This window comes from Phocoena sinus, chromosome 13 (genome assembly GCF_008692025.1).
Source record: "Phocoena sinus isolate mPhoSin1 chromosome 13, mPhoSin1.pri, whole genome shotgun sequence".
Lineage (NCBI taxonomy): Eukaryota > Metazoa > Chordata > Mammalia > Artiodactyla > Phocoenidae > Phocoena > Phocoena sinus.
This window is the reverse complement of record NC_045775.1, coordinates 40,201,164-40,226,017: the sequence shown is the minus strand read 5'-3', so window position 1 is coordinate 40,226,017 and position 24,854 is coordinate 40,201,164. Positions and strand designations below refer to the sequence as shown.

The following is a 24,854-nucleotide window of genomic DNA, read 5'->3' as shown; positions in this document are numbered from 1 at the left end:
ATGAAGTCAGTAAGGCTTCATAAATAACATGAACACTGACTCATAAAACTTGCCCACAACACAGCTTTGCGTGGGCCACTGATACCCAGATATCAAATATAAGAACCACAGCTGTTTATAGGAGTCCTCTAGTCTGTAAGTTGATCACTAATGTTATTTTAAAACAGATAACACAACAGTGTATAATTTTTATTTTGGAATAATTAAACCGTAGGGTTTTACATTTTTAATACTAAATGAAAAGACAAAAAAAGTTTTTGCCTACTAGACCTGCAAAAATTTAAAAGACTGATTAATAATAGCCAATGTTGGTAAGGATGTGATAAAAATCAGTTCTCTCAGACCACTGCTTATGAGTGTATATGGTACAATCCTTTCAGAGGCCAATTTTGTAACATATACCAAAACTGAAAACATGTATAATCTTTGACCCAGAAATTCTACTTCTAGGAATTTATCCTGATTACCTGATTATCACACAAATACACCAAGACATATCTACAAGTGTAATCACTGGAATGCTATATTAGAAAAACACTAGCAAGAATTTAAATGTCCATAAACAAAAGACTGGTTAATTAAACTTGATACATCCACTAAGGCTAATCAGTATTTAACTGGCACTGAAAACAGTCCATCTATATTACTAAGTTTAAAAAAAAAATTACGGAAACGGTACAGAGAATGATCCTGCTTTTACCCTGAAAATTAAGGTTAACTTTCTTTAATGAAAGAAGTCTAAATGGATATACAACATACAGTTAAAACAGTTATCTTTGGGTTATAATACTACAGGGCTCTATCACTTTTTACTTTATAAATTTGTTTGGTTTTACTCTTTAGAAGTATATTATTTCTTTAATGAGGAGAAAAGGTATTTCCAAGAATTTCAAAGGCAGAGATATTTCTTCACTGGTTTCATATCAAAACCAGCACCATTCTTCCCAAAAATCCTAGAAAGGGCTATGCTTTTTGTTTGTTCTTAACGAAGAAATAGAAATAAATGGCCTACTAAAATCCTGTACCCTAGAAAGGAAGCTCATGGGCTGAAAGAAAATGAAAAACTTATATATCACATTTTACCTTCAAAGAAAGGTAACAGAGAAAAAGTTCTATTTTGCCCCACCTGAAAAGTACTCAATTTTCTATATATAAGTTTTAATTTTATCTTCTGCCCCCAAATCCCGGGCTGGGGGGAGGAAATCTAACCTCTAGTATACAATGGTAAAAAAATAACCAAAATATTCCACTTAAATAAAAGGAAGAATTATGATGTGCCTCAACCCTAGGGGAAAAAAAAATCAGAAAAACATTCGTATCAAAATCATCTATTTAGGATCCACCAAGTATGTAACATTATACAGTGTATTAAAACTCCATACAATGTAAGTTAAGAAATTTCCTAACCTTGTAGGTACAGTCTTGCCAGATGCTAAAAACTATTCTGGAAGACAGGAAAAGTTGGTAAGAAAATATTAATTCTGGAACTCCTGAATTTTTGCAACACCTATGTTATAGGAGCTATTTCTATCTCCTCATCCCTTACCACATCTTTTCTCATTCAACAGGAGGATCACAAATTACATCTCTGCCCAGTCTTCTGTCACCATTCACTAAAACTGGGGCATCTCTGTTAAAATATATCTTAGATATTGGTTCAAGATGGCGGAATAGAAGGACGTGCTCTCAGTCCCCCTTGCAACAACACCAGAAACACAACTAACTGCTGAACAATCACCGACAGGAAGACACTGGAACTCACCAAAAAAGATACCGCACACCCAAAGACAAAGGAGAAGCCACAATGAGACGGCAGGAGGGGCGCAATCACAGTAAAATCAAATCCCATAACTGCTTGCTGGGTGATTCACAAACTGGAGAACACTTAGACCACAGAAGTCCACCCACTGGAGTGACGGTTCTGAGCCCCACATCAGGCTTCCCAATCTGGGGGTCCGGCAATGGGAGAATCACACTTGGAAGGCTAGCAGGAATTGATTGCAGGACTTTGACAGGACTGGGGGAAACAGAGACTCCACACTTGGAGGGCAAACACAAAGCAGTGTGCGTGTTGGGACCCAGGGGAAGGAGCAGTGACCCCATATGAGACTGAACCAGACCTACCTGTCAGTGTTGGAGGGTCTCCTGCAGAGACAGGTGGTGGCTGTGGCTCACCATGGGGACAAGGACACTGGTAGCAGACGTTCTGGGAAGTACTCCTTGGCGTGAGCCCTCCCAGAGTCCGCCATTCTCCCCACCAAAGAGCCCAGGAAGTCTCCAAAGTTGGGTTGCCTCAGGCCAAACAACCAAGAGGGAGGGAACACAACCCCACCCATCAGCAGAGAAGTGGATTAAAGTTTTACTGAGCTCTGCACACCAGAGCAACACCCAGCTCTACCCACCACCAGTCCCTCCCTTCAGGAAGCTTGCACAAGCCTCTTAGATAGCCTCATCCACCAGAGGGCAGACAGCAGAATCAAGAAGAACTATAATCCTGCAGCCTATGGAACAATAACCACATTCACAGAAAGACAGACAAGATAAAAAGGCAGAGGGATAGGTACCAGATGAAGGAACAAGATAAAACCCCAGAAAAACAACTAAATGAAGTGGAGACAGGCAACCTTCCAGAAAAAGAATTCAGAATAATGATAGTGAAGATGATCCAGGACCTCAGAAAAAGAATGGAGGCAAAGATCGAAAAGATGCAAGAAATGTTTAACAAAGATCTAGAAGAATTAAAGAGTAAACAAACAGAGATGAACAACACAATAACTGAAATGAAAAATACACTAAAAGGAATCAATAGCAGAAAAACTGAGGCAGAAGAACGGGTAAGTGACCTGGAAGACAGAATGGTGGAATTCACTGCCTCAGAACAGAATAAAGAAAAAAGAATGAAAAGAAATGAAGAGAGCCTAAGAGACAACATTAAACGCAACAACATTCGCATAACAGGGGTCCAAGAAGGAGAACAGAGAGAGAGAAAGGACCCGAGAAAATATCTGAAGAGACTACAGTCGAAAACTTCCCTAACATGGGAAAGGAAATAGCCACCCAAGTCCAGTAAGTGCAGAGTCCCATACAGGAGAAACGCAAGGAGAAACACACCGAGACACACAGTAATCAAATTGGCAAAAATTAAAGACAAAGAAAAATTACTGAAAGCAGCAAGGGAAAAACAACAAACAACATACAAGGGAACTCCCACAAGGTTAACATCTGATTTCTCAGTACAAACTCTACAACCCAGAAGGGAGTGGCATGATATACTTAAAGTGATGAAAGGGAAAACTTACAACCAAGATTACTCTACCTGGCAAGGATCTCATTCAGATTTGACGGAGAAATCAAAAGCTTTACAGACAAGCAAAAGCTAAGAGAATTCAGCACCACCAAACGAGCTCTAAAACAAATGCTAAAGGAACTTCTCTAAGTGGGAAACACAAGAGAAGAAAAGGACCTACAAAAACAAACCCAAAACAATTAAGAAAATAGTAATAGGAACATACATATCGGTAATTAAACATGAATGGATTAAATGCTCCACCCAAAAGACACAGCCTTGCTGAATGGATACAAAAATGAGACACATATATACGCTGTCTACAAGAGACCCACTTCAGACCTTAGGGACACATAACAGACTGAAAGTGAGGGGATGGAAAAATATTCCACGCAAATGGAAATAAAAAGAAAGCTGGAGTAGCTACACTCACAGCAGATAAAATAGACTTTAAAATAAAGAATGTTATAAGACACAAGGAAGGACACTACATAATGATCAAGGGATCAATCCAAGGAGAAGATATAACAATTATAAACATATATGTGTAAGGTCAGATCTTAACAAACGGCACCACAAAACAGAGGAAAGCTTCAAGTGAGCTTTATTAGGGAGCGCTTCCGGGTGAGGTTCACTGGTCCGAGAGAAAGGGGCCAGAGAAGTCGCACCCGGGCGAGGGTTGAGCAAGATTTTATAGGGGAAGAAGGGAAAGGGGTGTGGTGAATCTGGGAGGGCACAGGGTATTCCGTATTTGGTGGTCTTTTTGGGTATCCTGGGGGACCGTTAGTCCCGCCCCTCAAAAGGCAGGAAGGCTGGGCTGGGTTCAAAGTCCCCAGGTCAGTTCCTGGAACTGGGTGGTCCGGAATGTCTCCAGGGCAGTTTCTGGAACTGGGTGGTCCGGAGAATTTCGTTCTGATGCAACCTGTGAATCTGATTGTGTTCCCCTGCCTCCGGCCAGTTGGCCTTACAATATGCACCCAACATAGGAGCACCTCAATACATAAGGCCACTGCTAACAGCTCTAAAAGAGGAAATCGACAGTAACACAATAATAGTGGGGACTTTAACACCTCACTTACAACAATGGACAGATCATCCAAACAGAAAATTAATATGGAAACACAAGCTTTAAATGACACAATAGACCTGATAGATTTAATTGATATTTATAGGACATTCCATCCAAAAATGACAGATTACACTTTCCTCTCAAGTGCAGACGGAACATTCTCCAGGACAGATCACATCTTGGGTCACAAATCAAGCCTCAGTAAATTTAAGAAAACTGAAATCATATCAAGCATCTTTTCTGACCACAACGCTATGAGATGAGAAATCAATTACAGGGAAAAAAAACATAAAAACACAAACACATGGAGGCTAAACAATACATTACTAAATAAACAAGAGATCACTGAAGAAATCAAAGAGGAAATCAAAAAATAACTAGATACAAATGATAATGAAAACACGACGATCCAAAACCTATGGGATGCAGAAAAAGCAGTTCTAAGAGGGAAGTTTATGCTATACAAGCCTACCTCAAAAAAAAGAAAACTCTCAAATAAACAATCTAACCTTACAACTAAAGGAACTAGAGAGAGAAGAACAAACAAAACCCAAAGTTAGCAGAAGGAAAGAAATCATCAAGATCAGAGCAGAAATAAATGAAATAGAAACAAAGAAAACAATAGCAAAGATCAATAAAACTAAAAGCTGGTTCTTTGAGAAGATAAACAAAATTGATAAACCACTGGCCAGACTCATCAGGAAAAAGAGGGAGGGTTTCCCTGGTGGCGCAGCAGTTGAGAGTCCGCCTGCCAATGCAGGGGACACGGGTTCGTGCCTCGGTCTGGGAAGATCCCACATGCCACGGGGCGGCTGGGCCCGTGAGCCATGGCTGCTGAGCCTGCGCGTCCGGAGCCTGTGCTCCGCCATGGGAGAGGCCACAACAGTGAGAGGCCCGCATACTGCTAAAAAAAAAAAAAAGGAAAAAGAGGGAGAGGACTCATATCACTAAAATTAGAAATGAACAAGGAGAAGATACAACAGACACCACAGAAATACAAAGCATCCTATGAGACGACAAGCAACTCTATGTCAATAAAATGAACAACCTGGAAAAAATGGACAAATTCTTAGAAAGGTATAACCTTCCAAGACTGAACCAGGTAGAAATAGAAAACATGAACAGACCAATTACAAGTAATGAAACTGTGATTAAAAATCTTCCAACAAACAAAAGTCCAGAACCAGATGGCTTCACAGATGAATTCTATCAAACATTCAGAGAAGAGCTAACATCCATTCTTCTCAAACTCTCCCAAAAAACTGCAGAGGAAGGAACACTCCCAAACTCATTCTATGAGGCTGCCATCACCCTGATACCAAAACCAGACAAAGATACTACAATAAAAGAAAACTATAGACCAATATCACTGATGAATATAGATGCAAAAATCCTCAACAAAATACTAGCACAGAATACAACAACATATTAAAAGGATCATACACAATGATCAAGTGGGATTTATACCAGGGATGCAAGGATTCTTCAATATATGCAAATCAATCAATGCAATACACCATATTAACAAAGAATAAAAACCATATGATCATCTCAATAGATGCAGAAAAGGCTTTTGACAAAATTCAACACCCATTTATGATAAAAACCCTCCAGAAAGTAGGCAGAGAGGGAACTTACCTGAACATAATAAAGGCCATATATGACAAACCCACAGCCAACATTGTTCTCAATGGTGAAAAAATGAAACCATTTCCTTTAAGATCAGGAACAAGACAAGGTTGTCCACTCTCACCATTATTATTCAACATAGTTTTAGAAGTTTTAGCCACAGCAATCAGGGAAGAAAAAGAAATAAAAGGAATCCAAATCAGAAAAGAAGAAGTAAAGCTGTCACTGTTTGCAGATGACATGATAGTAAACATAAAGAATCCTAAGGATGCTACCAGAAAACTACTAGAGTTAATCAATGAATTTGGTAAAGTAGCAGGATACAAAATTAATGCACAGAAATCTCTTGCATTCCTAGACACTAATGATGAAAAATCTGAAAGAGAAATAATGAAACACTCCAATTTACCACTGCAACAAAAAGAATAAAATACCTAGGAATAAACCTACCTAAGGAGACAAAAGACCTGTATGCAGAATACTTTAAGACAGTTATGAAAGAAATTTAAGATGAAGCAGATGGAGAGATATACCATGTTCTTGGATTGGAAGAATCAACATTGTGAAAATGACTATACTACCCAAAACAATCTACAGATCAATGAAATCCTTGTCAAATTACCAACGGCATTTTTTACAGAACTAGAATAAAAAATCTTAATATTTGTATGGACACATGAAAGACCCCAAATAGCCAAAGCAGTATTGAGGGAAAAAAACGGAGCTGGAGGAATCAGACTCCCTGACTTCACACTATACTACAAAGCTACAGTAATCCAGACAATATGGTACTGGCATAAAAACAGAAACAAAGATCAATGGAACAAGATAGAAAGCCCAGAGATAAACCCACACACCTATGGTCAACTAATCTATGACAAAGGAGGCAAGGATATACAATGGAGAAAAGACAGTCTCTTCAATAAGTGGTGCTGGGAAAACTGGACAGCTACCTGTAAAAGAATGAAATTAGAACACTCCCTAACACCATACACAAAAATAAACTCAAAATGGATTCGAGACCTAAAATGTAAGACCAGACAGTATAAAACTCTTAGAGTAGAACATAGGAAGAACACTCTTTAACAAAAATTAAAGCAAGATCCTTTATGATCCACCTCCTAGAGTAATGGAAATAAAAACAAACAAATGGAACCTAGTGAAACATCAAAGCTTTTGCAAAGCAAACTACAAACAAGACAGAAAGACAACCCTCAGAATGGGAAAAAATATTTGCAAATGAATCAATGGACAAAGGATTAATCTCCAAAATATATAAACGGCTCATGCAGCTCAATATTAAAAAAACAAACAACCCAATCAAAAAATGGGCAGAAGTCCTAAATAGACATTTCTCCAAAGAGGACATACAGATGCCCACGAAGCACATGAAAAGCCGCTTAACGTCATTAATTATTAGAGAAATGCAAATCAAAACTACACCTCACACCAGTTAGAACTGGCATCATCAGAAAACCTACAAACGGGCTTCCCTGGTGGCGCGGTGGTTGAGAGTCCGCCTGCCAATGCAGGGGATGCGGGTTCATGCCCCGGTCCGGGAGAATCCCACGTGCCACGGAGCGGCTGGGTCCATGAGCCATGGCCACTGAGTATGCACGTCCGGAGCCTGTGCTCCACAATGGGAGAGGCCACAGCAGTGAGAGACCCACGTACTGCAAAAAAAAAAAAAGAAAGAAAACCTACCAACAACAAATGCTGGAGAGGGTGTGGAGAAAAGGGAACCCTCTTGCACTGTTGGTGGGAATGTAAACTGATACAGCCACTATGGAGAACAGTATGGAGGTTCCTTAAAAAACTAAAAATAGTATTACCATATGACCCAGCAAACCCACTACTGGGCATATGCCCAGAGAAAACCATAATTCAAAAAGACACATGCACCCCAATGTTCACTGCAGCACTATTTACAATAGCCAGGTCATGGAAGCAACCTAAATGCCCATCGACAGACGAGTGGATAAAGAAGATGTGGTACATATATACACTGGAATATTACTCAGCCATAAAAAGGAACGAAATTGGGTCATTTATAGAGACGTGGATGAATCTAGAGACTGTGAGACAGAGTGAAGTAAGTCAGAAAGAGAAAAAAAAATATCGTATATTAACGCATATATGTGTAACCTAGAAAAATGGTACAGATGAACTGGTCTTCAGGGCAGAAACTGACACACAGATGTAGAGAACAAATGTATGGACACCAAGGGGGAAAGCGGTGGGGGGTGTGGGGGTGTGATGAATTGGGAGATTGGGATTGACATGTATACACTGATGTGCATAAAATGGATGACTAATAAGAACGTGCTGTATAAAAAAAATAAATAAAATAAAATTCAAAAAAAAGAAAAGAATAGATTTTTAAATGCACATAATATCACAAAGTTGGTAGGGACAGAAATGACGTAACACAATTAATGCCATACCATACTGAAAATGCTATTTAATACTATATACTCTCTGATTATATTTTGTCCTTATTCAGGCTTTGCATTGTACAATGACAAACTGTTTTAAAGCTGAAAAGAAAAATTAAAAGAAAAAAATATATATATATCTCTTAAATAAGATACATACCAGTTCTGCTGTGGTAAAAGTGGGAAGAGTTTTACCAGCAGGAATAAGTAACGATGCTGTATAGGAAACAAAACAAAAATTACACATTCGTTAGAGTTTACCAACTGACTAAAATTGCTAAGCATACCTTATTTTTAAAAAATGTTTTCCATCACTAACATATTCAAGCATGATGCATTCTAAACTTTCTGAGTCCACGTGAGGTAAAAGTATTTAATTACATCTTTTCCCAACAATTTTAGGTAAAGTATAGGTTAGTTGTAAGTCTTTAAGTAGAGGTTATAGATTATAGTATAGATTTCCAAAATGAAATCTCATTGTAATCAAGTATACTGTAATATAGAAATCCATAACAAAATACCTAAAAGGTTGTCTTTAGGAAGCCAGTGTACCACTAAACCTCCATTACAACTTTTTAGACGGGAGAAAAAGTAGTATTTGTTAAAGTGGCATGTTTCCAACCAACTATTCTTTGAGCAAAAAAATGTAACCCAACATAAACCATTCCAAATCGTATAAGTTCAAAAAAAATTTCAATTCATCAATTCAACCTGCAATAAACCTACAATTTCATATATCTTTCCTTTATTATCACCAATTTTCTATGCTAACTATCCCTTCATTTATCATACATCTAAAAGACTGACGTGAGAGAAACCAAGATGGTGGAGTAGAAGGATGTGCCCTCACTCCCTCTAGCGAGAACACCAGAATCACAACTAGCTGCTGGACAATCATAGACAAGAAGAGACTGGAACTCACCAAAAAAGACACCCCATATCCACAGACAAAGAAGAAGCCACCATGAGATGGTAGGAGGGGCGCAATCACAATAAAATCAAATCCCATAACTGCTGGGTGGGTGACTCACAGACTGCAGAACACCTATAGCACAGAAGTCCACCCACTGGAGTGAAGGTTCTGAGCCCCACGTCAGGCTTCCCAACCTGGGGGTCTGGCAATGAGAGGTGGAATTCCTAGAGAATCAGACTTTGAAGCCTAGTGGGAATTGATTGCAGGACTTCGACAGGACTGGGGGAAACAGAGACCCCACTCTTGCAGGGCACACACCAAGTAGGGTGCACATCAGGACCCAGAGGAAGGAGCAGTGACCCCAGGGAAGACTGAACCAGACCTACCTGCTAATGTTGGAGGGTCTGCTGCAGAGGAGGGGGGTGGCTGTGGCTCACCGTGGGGACAAGGACACTGGTAGCAGACGTTCTGGGAAGTACTCCTTGGTGAGGGCTCTCCAAGAGTCTGTCATTAGCCCCACCAAAGAGCCCAGGTAGGCTCCACTGTTGGGTTGCCTCAAGCCAAACAACCAACAGGGAGGGAACCCAGCCCCACTCATCAACAGTCAAGAAGATTAAACTTTTACTGAGCTTTGCCCACCAGAGAAACAGTCAGCTCTACCCCACAACTAGTCCCTCCCATCAAGAAACTTACACAAGCCTCTTAGATAGCCTCATCCATCAGAGGGCAGACAGCAGAAGCAAGAAGAACTACAACCCTGCAGCCTATGGAACAAAAACCACATTCAAAGAAAGACAGACAGGGCTTCCCTGGTGGCACAGTGGTTGAGAGTCTGCCTGCCGATGCAGGGGAAACAGGTTCGTATCCCGGTCCGGGAAGATCCCACGTGCCATGGAGCGGCTGGGCCCATGAGCCATGGCCACTGAGCCTGCGCGTCTGGAGCCTGTGCTCCACAATGGGAGGAGCCACAACAGTGAGAGGCCCGCGTAGCGCAAAAAAAAAAAAAGACAGACAAGATGAAAAGGGAAAGGGCTATGTACCAGATGAAGGAACAAGATAAAACCCCAGAAAAACAACTAAATGAAGTGGAGACAGGCAACCATCCAGAAAAAGAATTCAGAATAACGATAGTGAAGATGATCTAGGACCTCAGAAAAAGAATGGAGGCAAAGATTGAGAAGATGCAAGAAATGTTTAACAAAGACCTAGAAGAATTAAAGAACAAACACACAGAGATGAACAATACAGTAACTAAAATGAAAGCTACACAAGAAGGAATCAACCGCAGAATATCTGGGGCAGAAGAACAGATAAGTGACCTGGAAGACAGAACGGTGGAATTCACTGCCTTGGAACAGAATAAAGAAAAAAGAATGAAAAGAAATGAAGACAGCCTAAGAGGCAACATTAAACGCAACAACATTCGCATTATAGGGGTCCCAGAAGGAGAAGAGAGAGAGAAAGGACCTGAGAATATATCTGAAGTGATTACAGTCAAAAACTTCCCTAACGTGGGAAAGGAAATAGCCACCCAAGTCCAGGAAGCGCAGCGGGTCTCATACAGGATAAACCCAAGGAGAAACATGCCGAGACACATAGTAATCAAATTGACAAAAATTAAAGACAAAGAAAAATTATTGAAAGCAGCAAGGGAAAAACAACAAATAACATACAAGGGCACTCCCATAAGGTTAACAGCTGATTTCTTAGTACAAACTCTACAATCCAGAAGGGAGTGGCATGATATACTTAAAGTGATGAAAGGGAGAACCTACAACCAAGATTACTCTACCCAGCAAGGATCTCATTCAGATTTGACGGAGATATCAAAAGTTGTACAGACAAGCAAAAGCTAAGAAAATTCAGCACCACCAAACCAGCTCTACAACAAATGCTAAAGGAACTTCTCTAAGTGGGAAACACAAGAGAACAAAAGGACATGAATTCTATGAAACATTTAGAGAAGAGCTAACACCCATCCTTCTCAAACTCTTCCAAAAAATCGCAGAGGAAGGAACACTCCCAAACTCATTCTGTAATGCCACCATCACTCTGATACCAAAACCAGACAAGGACACTACAAAAAAAGAAAATTACAGACCAATATCACTGATGAATATACATGCAAAAATACTCAACAAAAAACTAGCCAACAGACTCCAACAACACATAAAAAGGATCATACACCATGATCAAGTGGGATTTACCCAGGGATGCAAGGATTCTTCAATATATGCTAATCAATCAATGTGATATTAACAAATTGAAGAAGAAAAACCATATGATCATCTCAATAGATGCAGAAAATGCTTCTAACAAAATTCAACACCCATTTATGATAAAAACCATCCAGAAAGTAGGCATAGAGGGAACTTACCTCAACATAATAAAGGCCATATATGACAAACCCACAGCAAACCTCATTCTCAATGGTGAAAAACTGAAAGCATTTCCTCTAAGATCAGGAACAACACAAGGATGTCCACTCTCACCACTATTATTCAACATAGTTTTGGAAGTCCTAGTCATGGCAATCAGAGAAGAAAAAGAAATAAAAGGAATACAAATTTGAAGAGAAGAAGTAAAACTGTCACTGTTTGCAGATGACATGATACTATACATAAAGAATCCTAAAAAGGCCACCAGAAAACTACTAGAGCTAATCAATGAATTTGATAAAGTAGCAGGACACAAAATTAATGCACAGAAATCCCTTGCATTCCTATACACTAATGATGAAAAATCTGAAAGAGAAATTAAGGGAACACTCCCATTTACCACTGCAACAAAAAGAATAAAATACCTAGCAATAAACCCTCCTAGGGACACAAAAGACCTGTATGCAGAAAACTATAAGACACTGATGAAAGAAAGTAAAGATGATACCAACAGATGGAGAGATATACCATGTTCTTGGATTGGAAAAGTCAATATTGTGAAAATGACTACACTACCCAAAGCAATATACAGATTCAATGCAATCTCTATCAAATTAGCAATGGCATTTTTTACAGAATTAGAACAAATAATCTTAAAATTTGTATGGAGACACAAAAGACCCCGAATAGCAAAAGCAGTCTTGAGGGGAAAAAAACGGAGCTGGAGGAATCAGACTCCCTGACTTCACACTATACTACAAAGCTACAGTAATCCAGACAATATGGTACTGGCATAAAAACAGAAACAAAGATCAATGGAACAAGATAGAAAGCCCAGAGATAAACCCACGCACCTATGGTCAACTAATCTATGACAAAGGAGACAAGGATATACAATGGAGAAAAGACAGTCTCTTCAATAAGTGGTGCTGGGAAAACTGGAAGGCTACATGTAAAAGAATGAAATTAGAACACTCCCTAACACCATACACAAAAATAAACTCAAAATGGATTCGAGACCTAAATGTAAGACCGGACACTATAAAACTCTTAGAGGAAAACATAGGAAGAACACTCTTTGACATAAATCACAGCAAGATCTTTTTTGATCCACCTCTTAGAGCAATGGAAATAAAAACAAAAATAAACAAATGGGACCTAATGAAACTTAAAAGCTTTTGCACAGCAAAGGAAACCATAAACAAGATGAAAAGACAACCCTCAGAATGGGAGAAAATATTTGCAAACAAATCCACGGACAAAGGATTAATCTCCAAAATACACAAACAGCTCATGCAGCTCAATATTAAACAAACAACCCAATCCAACAATGGGCAGAAGACCTAAATAGACATTTCTCCAAAGAAGACATACAGATGGCCAAGAAGAACATGAAAAGCTGTTCAACATCCCTAATTATTAGAGAAATGCAAATCAAAACTACAATGAGGTATCCCCTCACACCAGTTAGAATGGACATCATCAGAAAACCTACAAATAACAAATGCTGGAGAGGGTGTGGAGAAAAGGGAACCCTCTTGCACTGTTGGTGGGAATGTAAATTGGTACAGCCACTATGGAGAACAGTATGGAGGTTCCTTAAAAAACTAAAAATAGAATTACCATATGATCCAGCAATCCCATGACTGGGCATATACCCAGAGAAAACCGTAATTCAAAAAGACACATGCACCCCAATGTTCACTGCAGCACTATTTACAATAGCCAAGTCATGGAAGCAACCTAAATGCCCATCGACAGATGCATGGATAAAGAAGATGTGGTACATATAACAATGGAATATTACTCAGCCCTAAGAAGGAACAAAATTGGGTCATTTGTAGTGACGGGGATGGATCTAGAGACTGTCATACAGACTGAAGTAAGTCAGAAAGAGAAAAACAAATATCGTATATGAACGCATGTATGTGTAACCTAGAAAAATGGTACAGATGAACTGGTATGCAGGGCAGAAGTTGAGACACAGATGTAGAGAACAAACATATGGACACCAAGGGGGGAAAGCCGTGGGGGGGTGGGGATGGTGGTGTGCTGAATTGGGTGATTGGGATTGACATGTATACACTGATGTTTATAAAACTGATGACTAATAAGAACCTGCTATATAACAAAATAAATAAAATAAAATTCAAAAATTAAAAAAAATAGGGCTTCCCTGGTGGCGCAGTGGTTGAGAATCCGCCTGCTGATGCAGGGGACACGGGTTCGTGCCCCAGTCCGGGAAGATCCCACATGCCGCAGAGGGGCTGGGCCCGTGAGCCATGGCCGCTGAGCCTGCGCGTCCGGAACCTGTGCTCCGCAATGGGAGAGGCCACAACAGTGAGAGGCCCACGTACAGGAAAAAAAAAATAATAATAAGTCTTAATACTACTCAGCCATAAAAAAGAACAAAATAATGTCATTTGCAGCAACATGGATGAACCTGGAGATTGTCATACTGAGTGAAGTAAGTCAGACAGAGAAAGACAAACATCATATGATATCACTTATATGTGGAATCCAAAAAAATGGTACAAATGAACTTATTTACAAAACAGAAACAGAGTCACAGATGTACAAAATAAACTTACGGTTACCAGGCGGGGAAAGGGGGAGGGATAAATTGAGAGATTGGGATTGATATATACACACTACTATATATAAAATAGGTAACTAATAGGGACCTACTGCATAGCACAGGGAACTCTTCTCAACACTCTGTAATGACCTATATGGGAAAAGAATCTAAAAAAGAGTGGATAGATGTATATGTATAACTGATTCACTTTGCAGTACAGCTAAAACTAACACAATATTTTAAATCAACTATACTCCAATAACATTTTTTTTAAATAAGTCTAAAGAACAAATAGTTACTAGAAGGATCTCAGTTGACCAATGTAACCTTAAACCTTACCTCAAGGTTCATTTTACCTACTTGAACCTGACAGAAGACCATTTTGCCTTTTCTTTAATAGAAACAAAAACATTTTAGCATGTTTATGCAGCACGTATATACTGAATGTAATGTTTTTTATGGTATTTTTCCACATACTGTATTAAGAAAAACTGTCCTAAAGATCCATTTCTGACAATAGAATGGCTCCATGATATACCACAAACAGCTCAGAAGAGCAAATTTTCTTTAACTAACGATTCTTCTCACATTAAGACAACAGAAGTGAAGCTACAAAGATTGATGGTTAATGAAGTACAAAATTATTTTTATCCTCTGTCATCTATAGCTTTACTTCTTAACCAGCATTCTTTTTGGAAAGGCTAAATTAGAACTGGAGTGGCAGGAACACAATGGTATTAGTCTTAATTAGCTGAAGTGAGAAAAGCTTAGGCTGGTACAGCATAAGCCATAGCCTGAGAGGAAACAAAAATCTGTTAACATACTGTCTGAAGCAATTAAATGAATTTCTTGAGGAAAAATAGCAACAATTCTCCCCTGTTAAATACTCGGCAATAAATCCCAAAGGATAATTCTCTCTACTCATACAAATCAAACAGAGCTAAAAGAGTTTTAAGAGTTTCTTTAGAGCCATCAAAAAAATTGAACTAACAAAATTTTAAAGTTTCATGTAGCTTCTACTTAACTTTGATACTAAATTCACAAGTTATATTCATCATTCATATACATTCACTAATTATGTACACCATTATATGTGCCTGAAACATACTTTTTAAAATACTCAAGATACTGTCAATAACCAATTAAGTTTTAACTGAATACATGTTTTTACTTAAAGTGTCAGAATTTTGGTCTTCAAGTATATATTCTAGAAATAGTAAATTTCACAAACAATAAGCTTTAGAATAAAGGAAGAATTTAATCCGACAAATATAATTTAAGGAGTTTTGCAAAAAAAAATAGTATAGCACAACAACATTCACATTTATAAGTGTATTTTCCCCTACACACCAAAAAGTCTTTGATACATTAAGGCAGCTAATCATTTAACAATATTTGGTCCCTCTTTGAACCATACCAAATTTTAATATCCAAGTCACATTATTCAAGAGGTGCAAAAACTGGTAAATTTCTTTTTTGTGACTACTCTTTAGTATATGACTGTCTCCTGATGACCAAACTGAATATTCTAACTCAAACCACCTCAAGAAACAACAACACTGCTGAAAATTTTAACAGATCCAAATTCAAGAACAACAGGACATAGTTTGTACCTGAAGTTTAAGAGTTTTAATGCTCAAAGATGAAAGCTAACAAATCTCTCAATGTTCCTGGTTCTTCCCTGTCTTCCTCCCACAATGACTGATGGCTTCATCAAAAAGACTATGTGACATGAAGACCAAATAGCAGAAGATGATTTGAATTGCCCTAGAAATAAGGCAATTATAGACAAAGTGACTACCTGTCCCAGTGTGCTCAGGACAGTCCTAGTTTACACCTCTTATTCTGAGGTTATTATTATTATTACTATTTATTTATTTATTTATGACTGCCTTGGGTCTTCATTGTTGCGCGCGGGCTTCCTCTAGTTGCGGCAAGTGGGGGGTACTCTTCGTTGCAGTGTGCGGGCTTCTCACTGCGGTGACTTCTCTTGTTGCGGAGCTCAGGCTCTAGGCACATGGGCTTCGGTAGTTGTGGCATGCGGGCTCTAGAGTGCAGGCTCAGTAGTTGTGGCGCACGGGCTTAGTTGCTCCACTGCACGTGGGATCTTCTCAGACCAAGGATCAAACCCGTGTCCCATGCATTGGCAGACAGATTCTCAACCGCTGCACCACCAGGGAAATCCTAAGGTTATTATTAACAGAATCCCATTTCTCTCTCAAAAGTGGATTATAGGGCTTCCCTGGTGGTGCAGCAGTTGGGAGTCCGCCTGCCGATGCAAGGGACGCGGGTTCGTGCCCCGGTCCGGGAGGATCCCACATGCCACGGGGCGGCTGGGCCTGTGGGCCATGGCTGCTGGACCTGCGCGTCCGGAGCTTGTGCTCCGCAGCAGGAGGGGCCACAGTGGTGAGAGGTCTGCGTCCCACAAAAAATAAATAAATAAATAAATAAAAATGATTATAAGCAAAAGACCCAGAACAGCCAATATGATATTCAAGGAGAAAATGATGAACTACTATCACTATCCAACTTCAAGACTTACTGTAAAGCTACAGTAATCAAGACAGTGTACACAAATAGATGGCAAAAAAATAGACAAATACATCAGTGGAACAGAACAGACAGCCCAGAAATAGATCCCCATAAATATAATCAACTGATCTTTGACAAAGGAGCATAAGCTATACGATGGAGCAAAGATAGTCTCTTCAACAAATAGTGCTGGAACAACTGAACATCCAGTGCAAAAAAAAAATGAACCTAGATACAGACCTTACACGCTTCACAAAAGTTAACTCAAAATGGATCACAGAGCTAAATGTAAAATGCAAAACTATAAAACTCCTGGAAAATAACATATGAGAAAATCTACATGACTTGAGTATAGCAATGACTTTTTTAATACAACACTGAAGGAACAATCCATGAAAGACATAACTGATAAGCTGGACTTCATTAAAATTAAAAACTGCTTTGCAAAAGACAATGTGAGGAGAATGAGGAGACAAGCCACAGTTTGGGAGAAAATATTTGCAAAAGACGTACCTGATAAGGGACTGTTATCCAAAATAAACAAAGAGACGGAGGACCTTCAAGGTGGTGGAGGACTAAGACATGGAGATCACTTTCCTCCCCACAAATACATCAAAAATACATCTACAGTCTACCGCCATACCATCCTGAACACGCCTGATCTCGTTCGATCTCAGAAAAATACATCTACATGTAGAACAAATACTACAAAATACCTACTGAATGCTGGCAGAAGACCTCAGACTTCCCAAAAGAGCCATGTGGCTCACAGGGTCTTGGTGCTCTGGCCAGGGGTCAGGCCTGAGTCTCTGAAGTGAGAGAGCCGAGTTCAGGACACTGGACCACCACAGATATCCCGGCAAGATATCAATATAATATCAATCGTTAAGAGCTCTCCCAGAGACCTCTGTCTCAATGCTTACACCCAGCTCCACTCAACGACCAGCAAGCTCCAGTACTAGACATCCCACGCCAAACAACTAGCAAGACAGGAACACAACCCCACCCATTAGAATAGAGGCTGCCTAAAATCATATTGAGTTCACAAACATCCCCAGAACACACACCAGACGTGGTCCTGACCACAAGAAAGACAAGATCCAGCCTCATCCACCAGAACACAGGCACCAGTTCCCTCCACCAGGAAGCCGACACAACCCACTGAACCAACCTTACCCACTGGAGGCAGACACCAAAAACAATGGGAACTACGAACCTGCAGGCTGGAGACCCCAAACACACTAAGTTAGGCAAGACAGGAAGACAGAGAAATATACAGCAGATGAAGGAGCAAGGTAAAAACCCACCAGACCAAACAAATGAAGAGGAAATAGGCAGTCTACCTGAAAAAGAATTCAGAGTAATGATAGTAAAGATGATCCAAAATCTTGGAAACAGAATGGAGAAAATATAAGAAACATTTAACAAGGACCTAGAAGAACTAAAGAGCAAACAAACAATGATGAACAACACAATAAATGAAATTTAAAATTCTCTAGAAGGAATCAATAGCAGAATAACTGAGGCAGAAGAATGGACAAGCAACCTGGAAGATCAAATAGTGGAAATAATTACCTCAGAGCAGAATAAAGAAAAAAGAATGAACAGAATTGAGAACAGTCTCAGAGACCTCTGGGACAATATTAAACACATCAACATTTAAATTATAGGTGTCCCAGAAGAAGAAGAGAAAAAGAAAGGGACTGAGAAAATATTTCAAGAGAATACAGTTGAAAACTTCCCTAATATGGGAAAGGAAATAGTCAATCAAGTCCAGGAAGCACAGAGAGTTCCAAGCAGGATAAATCCAAGGAGAAACACGCCAAGACACATATTAATCGAACTATCAAAAGTTAAATACAAAGAAAAAATATTAAAAGCAGCAAGGGAAGAACAACAAATAACATACAAGGGAATCCCCATAAGGTTAACAGCTGATCTTTCAGCAGAAACTGCAAGCCAGTAGGGAGTGGCAGGACATATTTAAGTGATGAAAGGGAAAAACCTACAACCAAGATTACTCTACCCAGCAAGGATCTCATTCAAATTTGATGGAGAAATTAAAATCTTTACAGAGAAGCAAAAGCTAACAGAATCCAGCACCACCAAGCCACCTTTACAACAAATGCTAAAGGAACTTCTCTAGGCAGGAAACACAAGAGAAGGAAAAGACTTAAAATAACAAACCCCAAAAAACTAAGAAAATGGTAATAGGAACATACATATCGGGAGTTACCTTAAATGTAAATGGATTAAATGCTCCAACCAAAAGACACAGACTGGCTGAATGGATACAAAAACAAGACCCGTATATATGCTCTCTACAAGAGACCTACTTCAGACCTAGGGACACATACAGGCTGAAAGTGAGGGGATGGAAAAAGATATTCCATGCAAATGGAAATCAGAAGAAAGCTCGAGTAGCAATACTCAGATAAAATAGACTTTAAAATAAAGAATGTTACAAAAGACAAGGAAGGACACTACATAATGATCAAGGGATCAATCCAAGAAGAAGATATAACAATTATAAATATACAGGCATCAAACATAGGAGCACCTCAATACATAAGGCAACTGCTAACAGCTCTAAAAGAGGAAATCGACAGTAACACAATAATAGTGGGGGACTTTAACATCTCACTTACACCAATAGACAGATCATCCAAAATGAAAATAAATAATGAAAGAGAAACTTTAAATGACATATTAAACAAGATGGACTTAACTGATAATTATAGGAGATTCCATCCAAAAACGACAGAACACACTTTCTTCTCAAGTGCTCATGGAACATTCTCCAGGATAGATCATATCTTGGGTCACAAATCAAGCCTTGGTAAATTTAAGAAAACCGAAATCATATCAAGTATCTTTTCGAACCACAACACTATGAGACTAGATATCAATTACAGGGAAAAAAATCTGTAAAAAATACAAACACATGGAGGCTAAACAATACACTACTAAATAACCAAGATATCACTGAAGAAATCAAAGAGGAAATCAAAAAATATCTAGAAACAAATGACAATGAAAACATGACGACCCAAAGCCTATGGGATGCTGCAAAACCAGTTCTAAGAGGGAAGTTTATAGCAATATATTCTTACCTCAAGAAAAAAGAAAAATCTCAAATAAACAACCTAACCTTACACCTAAAGCAAATAGAGAAAAAGGAACCAAAAAAACCCCCAAAGTTAGCAGAAGGAAAGAAATCATAAAGATCAGATCAGATAATAAATGAAAAAGAAATGAAGGAAACAATAGCAAAGATCAATAAAACTAAAACCTGGTTCTTTGAAAAGATAAACAAAATTGATAAACCATTAGCCACACTCATCAAGAAAAAGAGGGAGAGTACTCAAATCAATAAAATCAGAAATGAACAAGAAATTACAACAGACACTGCAGAAATATAAAGGATCGTGAGAGATTACTACAATCAACTGTATGCCAATAAAATGGACAACCTGGAAGAAATGGACAAATTCTTAGAAAAGCAAAACCTTCCGAGACAGAACCAGGAAGAAACAGAAAATATAAACAGACCAATCACAAGTAATGAAATTAAAATTGTGATTAAAAATCTTTCAACAAACAAAAGCCCAGGACCAGATGGCTTCACAGGTGAATTCTATCAAACATTTAGAGAGGGGCTAACACCTATCCTTCTCAAACTCTTCCAAAATATAGTAGAGGGAGGAACACTCCCAAACTCATTCTATGAGGCCACCATCACCCTGATACCAAAACCAGACAAAGCTGTCACAAAGAAAACTACAGGCCACTAACACTGATGAACACAGATGCAAAAATCCTCAACAAAATACTAGCAAACAGTATCCAACAGCACTTTAAACAGATCATACACCATGATTAGGTGGGGTTTATCCCAGGAATGCAAGGATTCTTCAATATACGCAAATCAATCAATGTGATACACCATATTAACAAATTGAAGGAGAAAACCCATATGATCATCTCAATAGATGGAGAAAAAGCGTTTTACAAAATTCAACACCAATTTATGATAAAACCTCTCCAGAAAGTAGGCATAGAGGGAACTTACCTCAACATAATAAAGGCCATATATGACAGACTTGCAGCCAACATCATTCTCAATGGGGAAAAACTGAAACCATTTCCACTAAGATAAGAAACAAGACAAGGTTGCCCACTCTCACCACTATCATTCAACTTAGTTTTGGAAGTTTCAGCCACAGCAATCAGAGAAGAAAAAGAAGTAAAAGGAATCCAAATAAAAAAGAAGAAGTTAAACTGTCACTGTTTGCAGATGACATGATACTATACATAGAGAATCCTGAAGATGCTACGAAAAAACTATTAGAGCTAATCAATGAATTTGGTAAAGTAGCAGGATACAAAATTAATGCACAGAAATCTCCTGCATTCCTATACACTAATGATGAAAAATCTGAAAGGGAAATTAAGGAAACACTCCCATTTACCACTGCAACAAAAAGAATAAAATATCTAGGAATAAACCTACCTAAGAAGACAAAAGACCTGTATGCAGAAAACTATAAGACACTGATGAAAGAAATTAAAGATGACACAAGCAGATGGAGACATATACCATGCTCCTGAACTGGAAGAATCAACATTGTGAAAATGACTATACTACTCAAAGCAATCTGCAGATTCAATGCAATCCCTATCAAATTACCAATGGCATTTTTCACAGAGGTAGAACAAAAAATTTTACAATTTGTATGGAAACACAAAAGACCCCGAATAGCCAAAGCAATCATGAGAAAGAAAAATGGAGCTGGAGGGATTAGGCTCCTGGACTTCAGACTATACTACAAAGCTACAGTAATCAAGACAGTATGGTGCTGGCACAAAAAGAGAAATATAGATCAACGGAACAGGATAGAAAGCCCAGAGATAAACCCATGCACATATGGTCACCTTGTATTTGATAAAGGAGGCAAGAATATACAATGGAGAAAAGACAGCCTCTTCAATAAGTGGTGCTGGGAAAACTGGACAGCTACATGTAAAAGAATGAAATTAGAACACTTGCTAACACCATACACAAAAATAAACTCAAAATGGATTAAAGACCTAAATGTACAGCCAGACACTATAAAACTCTTAAAGAAAAACATAGGCAGAACACCCTATGACATAAATCACAGCAAGATCCTTTTTGACCCACCTGCTAGAGAAATGGAAATAAAAACAAAAATAAGCAATGGGACCTAATGAAACTTAAAAGCTTTTGCACAGCAAAGGAAACCATAAACAAGATGAAAAGACAAGCCTCAGAATGGGAGAAAATATTTGCAAACAAAGCAACTGACAAAGGATTAATCTCCAAAATATACAAGCAGCTCATGCAGCTCAATATCAAAAACAACCCAATTCAAAAATGGGCAGAAGACCTAAATCGACATTTCTCCAACAAAGACATACAGATTGCCAATAAACACATGAAAGGATGCTCAACATCATTAATCATTAGAGAAATACAAATCAAAACTACAATGAGGTATCACCTCACACTGGTCCGAATGGCCATCATCAAAAAATCTACAAACAAGAATTGCTGGAGAAGGTGTGGAGAAAAGGGAACCCTCTTGCACTGTTGGTGGGAATGTAAATTGATACAGCCACTATGGAGAACAGTATGGAGGTTCCTTAAAACCTAAAAATAGAACTACCATGTGACCCTGCAATCCCACTACTGGGCATATACCCTGAGAGAACCATAATTCAAAAAGAGTCATGTACCACAATGTTCATTGCAGCACTATTTACAATGTCCAGCACATGAAAGCAACCTACGTGTCCATCGACAGATGAATGGATGAAGAAGATGTGGCACATATATACAATGGAATGTTACTCAGCCATCAAAAGAAATTAAACAGTTATTTGTTGTGAGGTGGATGGACACAGAGTCTGTCACACAGAGTGAAGTAAGTCAGAAAGAGAAAAACAAATACCATATGCTAACACATATATATGGAATCTAAAAAAAAATGGTTCTGAAGAACCTAGGGGCAGGACAGGAATAAAGATGCAGACGTAGAGAATGGACTTGAAGACACGGGGAGGGGGAAGGGTAAGCTGGGACGAAGTGAGAGAGTGGCATGGACATATATACAGTACCAGATATAAAACAGATAGCTAGTGGGAAGCAGCCACATAGCACAGGGGGATCAGCTCAGTGCTTTGTGTCCACCTAGAGGAGTGGGATAGGGAGACTCAAGAGGGAGGGTATATGGGGATATATGTGTTCGAATAGCTGATTCACTTTGTTCTACAGCAGAGACTAACACACCATTGTAAAGCAATTATACTCCAATAAAGATGTGAAAAAAAAAGTTAAAAAAAAGATAAATAAAAGGCAAATTTACTAAAAAAAAAAACACAAAGAACACTCAAAACTTAACAATAAGCAAACAAACCAATTAAAAAATGGGCCAAAGACCTAAATAGACACTTCACCAAAGAAGATATATATATGGCAAATAAGCATATGAAAAATATAAAAGATGCTCCATATCATATGTCATTGGGGAAATGTAAATTAAAACAACGAGATACCACTACACCCCTATGGAATGGACAAAATTCAGAACACTGGTAACAGCAATATGCTGGCAAGTATGCGGAGCGACAAACTCTCATTCATTGCTGGGGAATGTAAAATGGTTCGGCCACTTTGGAAGACAGTTTGACAGTTTCTTACCAAGCTAAACATACTCTTACCATATGATCCAGCAATCACACTTCTTGGTATTTGCCCAAAGGAGCTGAAAAGTTATTTCTTCACAAAAACCTGCACACAAATGTTTACAGCACTTTTATTCATAATTGTCAAAACCTGGCAGCAACCAAGATGTCATCCCTCAGTAGGTGAATGGATATATAAACTGTGGTACCTCCGGACAATGGAGTATTATTCAGTGCTGAAAAGAAAGGAGCCATCAAGCCATGAAAAGACATGGAAGAAACTTAAAAATCATATCACTGAACTTCCCTGGTGGCACAATGGTTAAGAATCCATCTGCCAATGCAGGGGACACGAGTTCAAGCCATGGTCCGGGAGGATCCCACATGCCACGGAGCAACTGGGCCCGTGCGCCAGAACTACTGAGTCTGTGCTCTGGAGCCCACAAGCCACAATTGCTGAGCCCACCATGCCACAACTGCTGAAGCCTGTGTGCCTAGAGCCTGTGCTCTGAAGCAGGAGAAGCCACCGCAACGAGAAGCCCGTGCACCGCAACAAAGAGTAGCTCCCGCTCACTGCAACTAGAGAAAACCCGGGTGCAGCAACGAAGATCCAACGCAGCCAAATATAAATAAATAAATTTTTTTTAAAAAAAATCATATTACTAACTGAAAGAAGCCAACCTGAAAAGGCTGTATACTATAGCGTCACAACTACATGACATTCTAGAAAAGGCAAAACTATGGAGACAGTAAAAAGATCAGTGGTTGCCAGGGATTGGTGTGAGGGGAACGGATGCAGAGGAGAACAGAAGATATTTGGGGCAATGGAAATACTCTGTATGAAACTATTACAATGGAGTCAAGTCATTATAAACTTGCCCAACCCCACAGAATGTACAACACGTTGGGTGTTTATGATGGACGTTGGGTGTTTACGATGTGTCAATGCAGGTTCATCAACTGTAACGGATGTACCACTCTGGTGGGGTATGTTGATAACTGGAGAGGCTATGCATGAGTGGGAGCAAGGAGTATATGGGAAATATCTGTACCCTCTCTCAAATTTGCTGTGAACCTAAAGATGTTCTAAAAAATTAAGTTTTTTTAAAATTTATTTATTTTATTTAATTTTTGGCTGTACTGGGTCTTTGTTGCTGCATGCGGACTTTTCTCTAGTTGTGGCAGCAGGGGCTACTTATTCATTGCAATGCACAGGCTTCTCATTGTGGAGCATGGGTTCTAGGCACGTGGCCTTCAATATTTGTGGCACGCAGCCTCAGTAGTTGTGGCATGTGGGCTCTAGAGTGCAGGCTCTAGAGCGCAGGC

General features: G+C 39.0%; 1 protein-coding gene across 7 annotated transcripts in view; it reads right to left on the bottom strand.

The window, feature by feature from the left end:
- The window catches only part of GTF2A1L (general transcription factor IIA subunit 1 like), a 63,752-nt gene that overhangs the window by 27,122 nt on the left and 11,776 nt on the right, over window positions 1–24,854 (bottom strand). For all 7 annotated transcript variants that reach the window (XM_032652044.1, XM_032652043.1, XM_032652045.1 and 4 more), the window contains one exon: window positions 8,580–8,635. In XM_032652044.1, coding sequence (XP_032507935.1) covers window positions 8,580–8,635 — 56 coding nt within the window. The remainder of the gene's footprint in view (window positions 1–8,579; window positions 8,636–24,854) is intronic.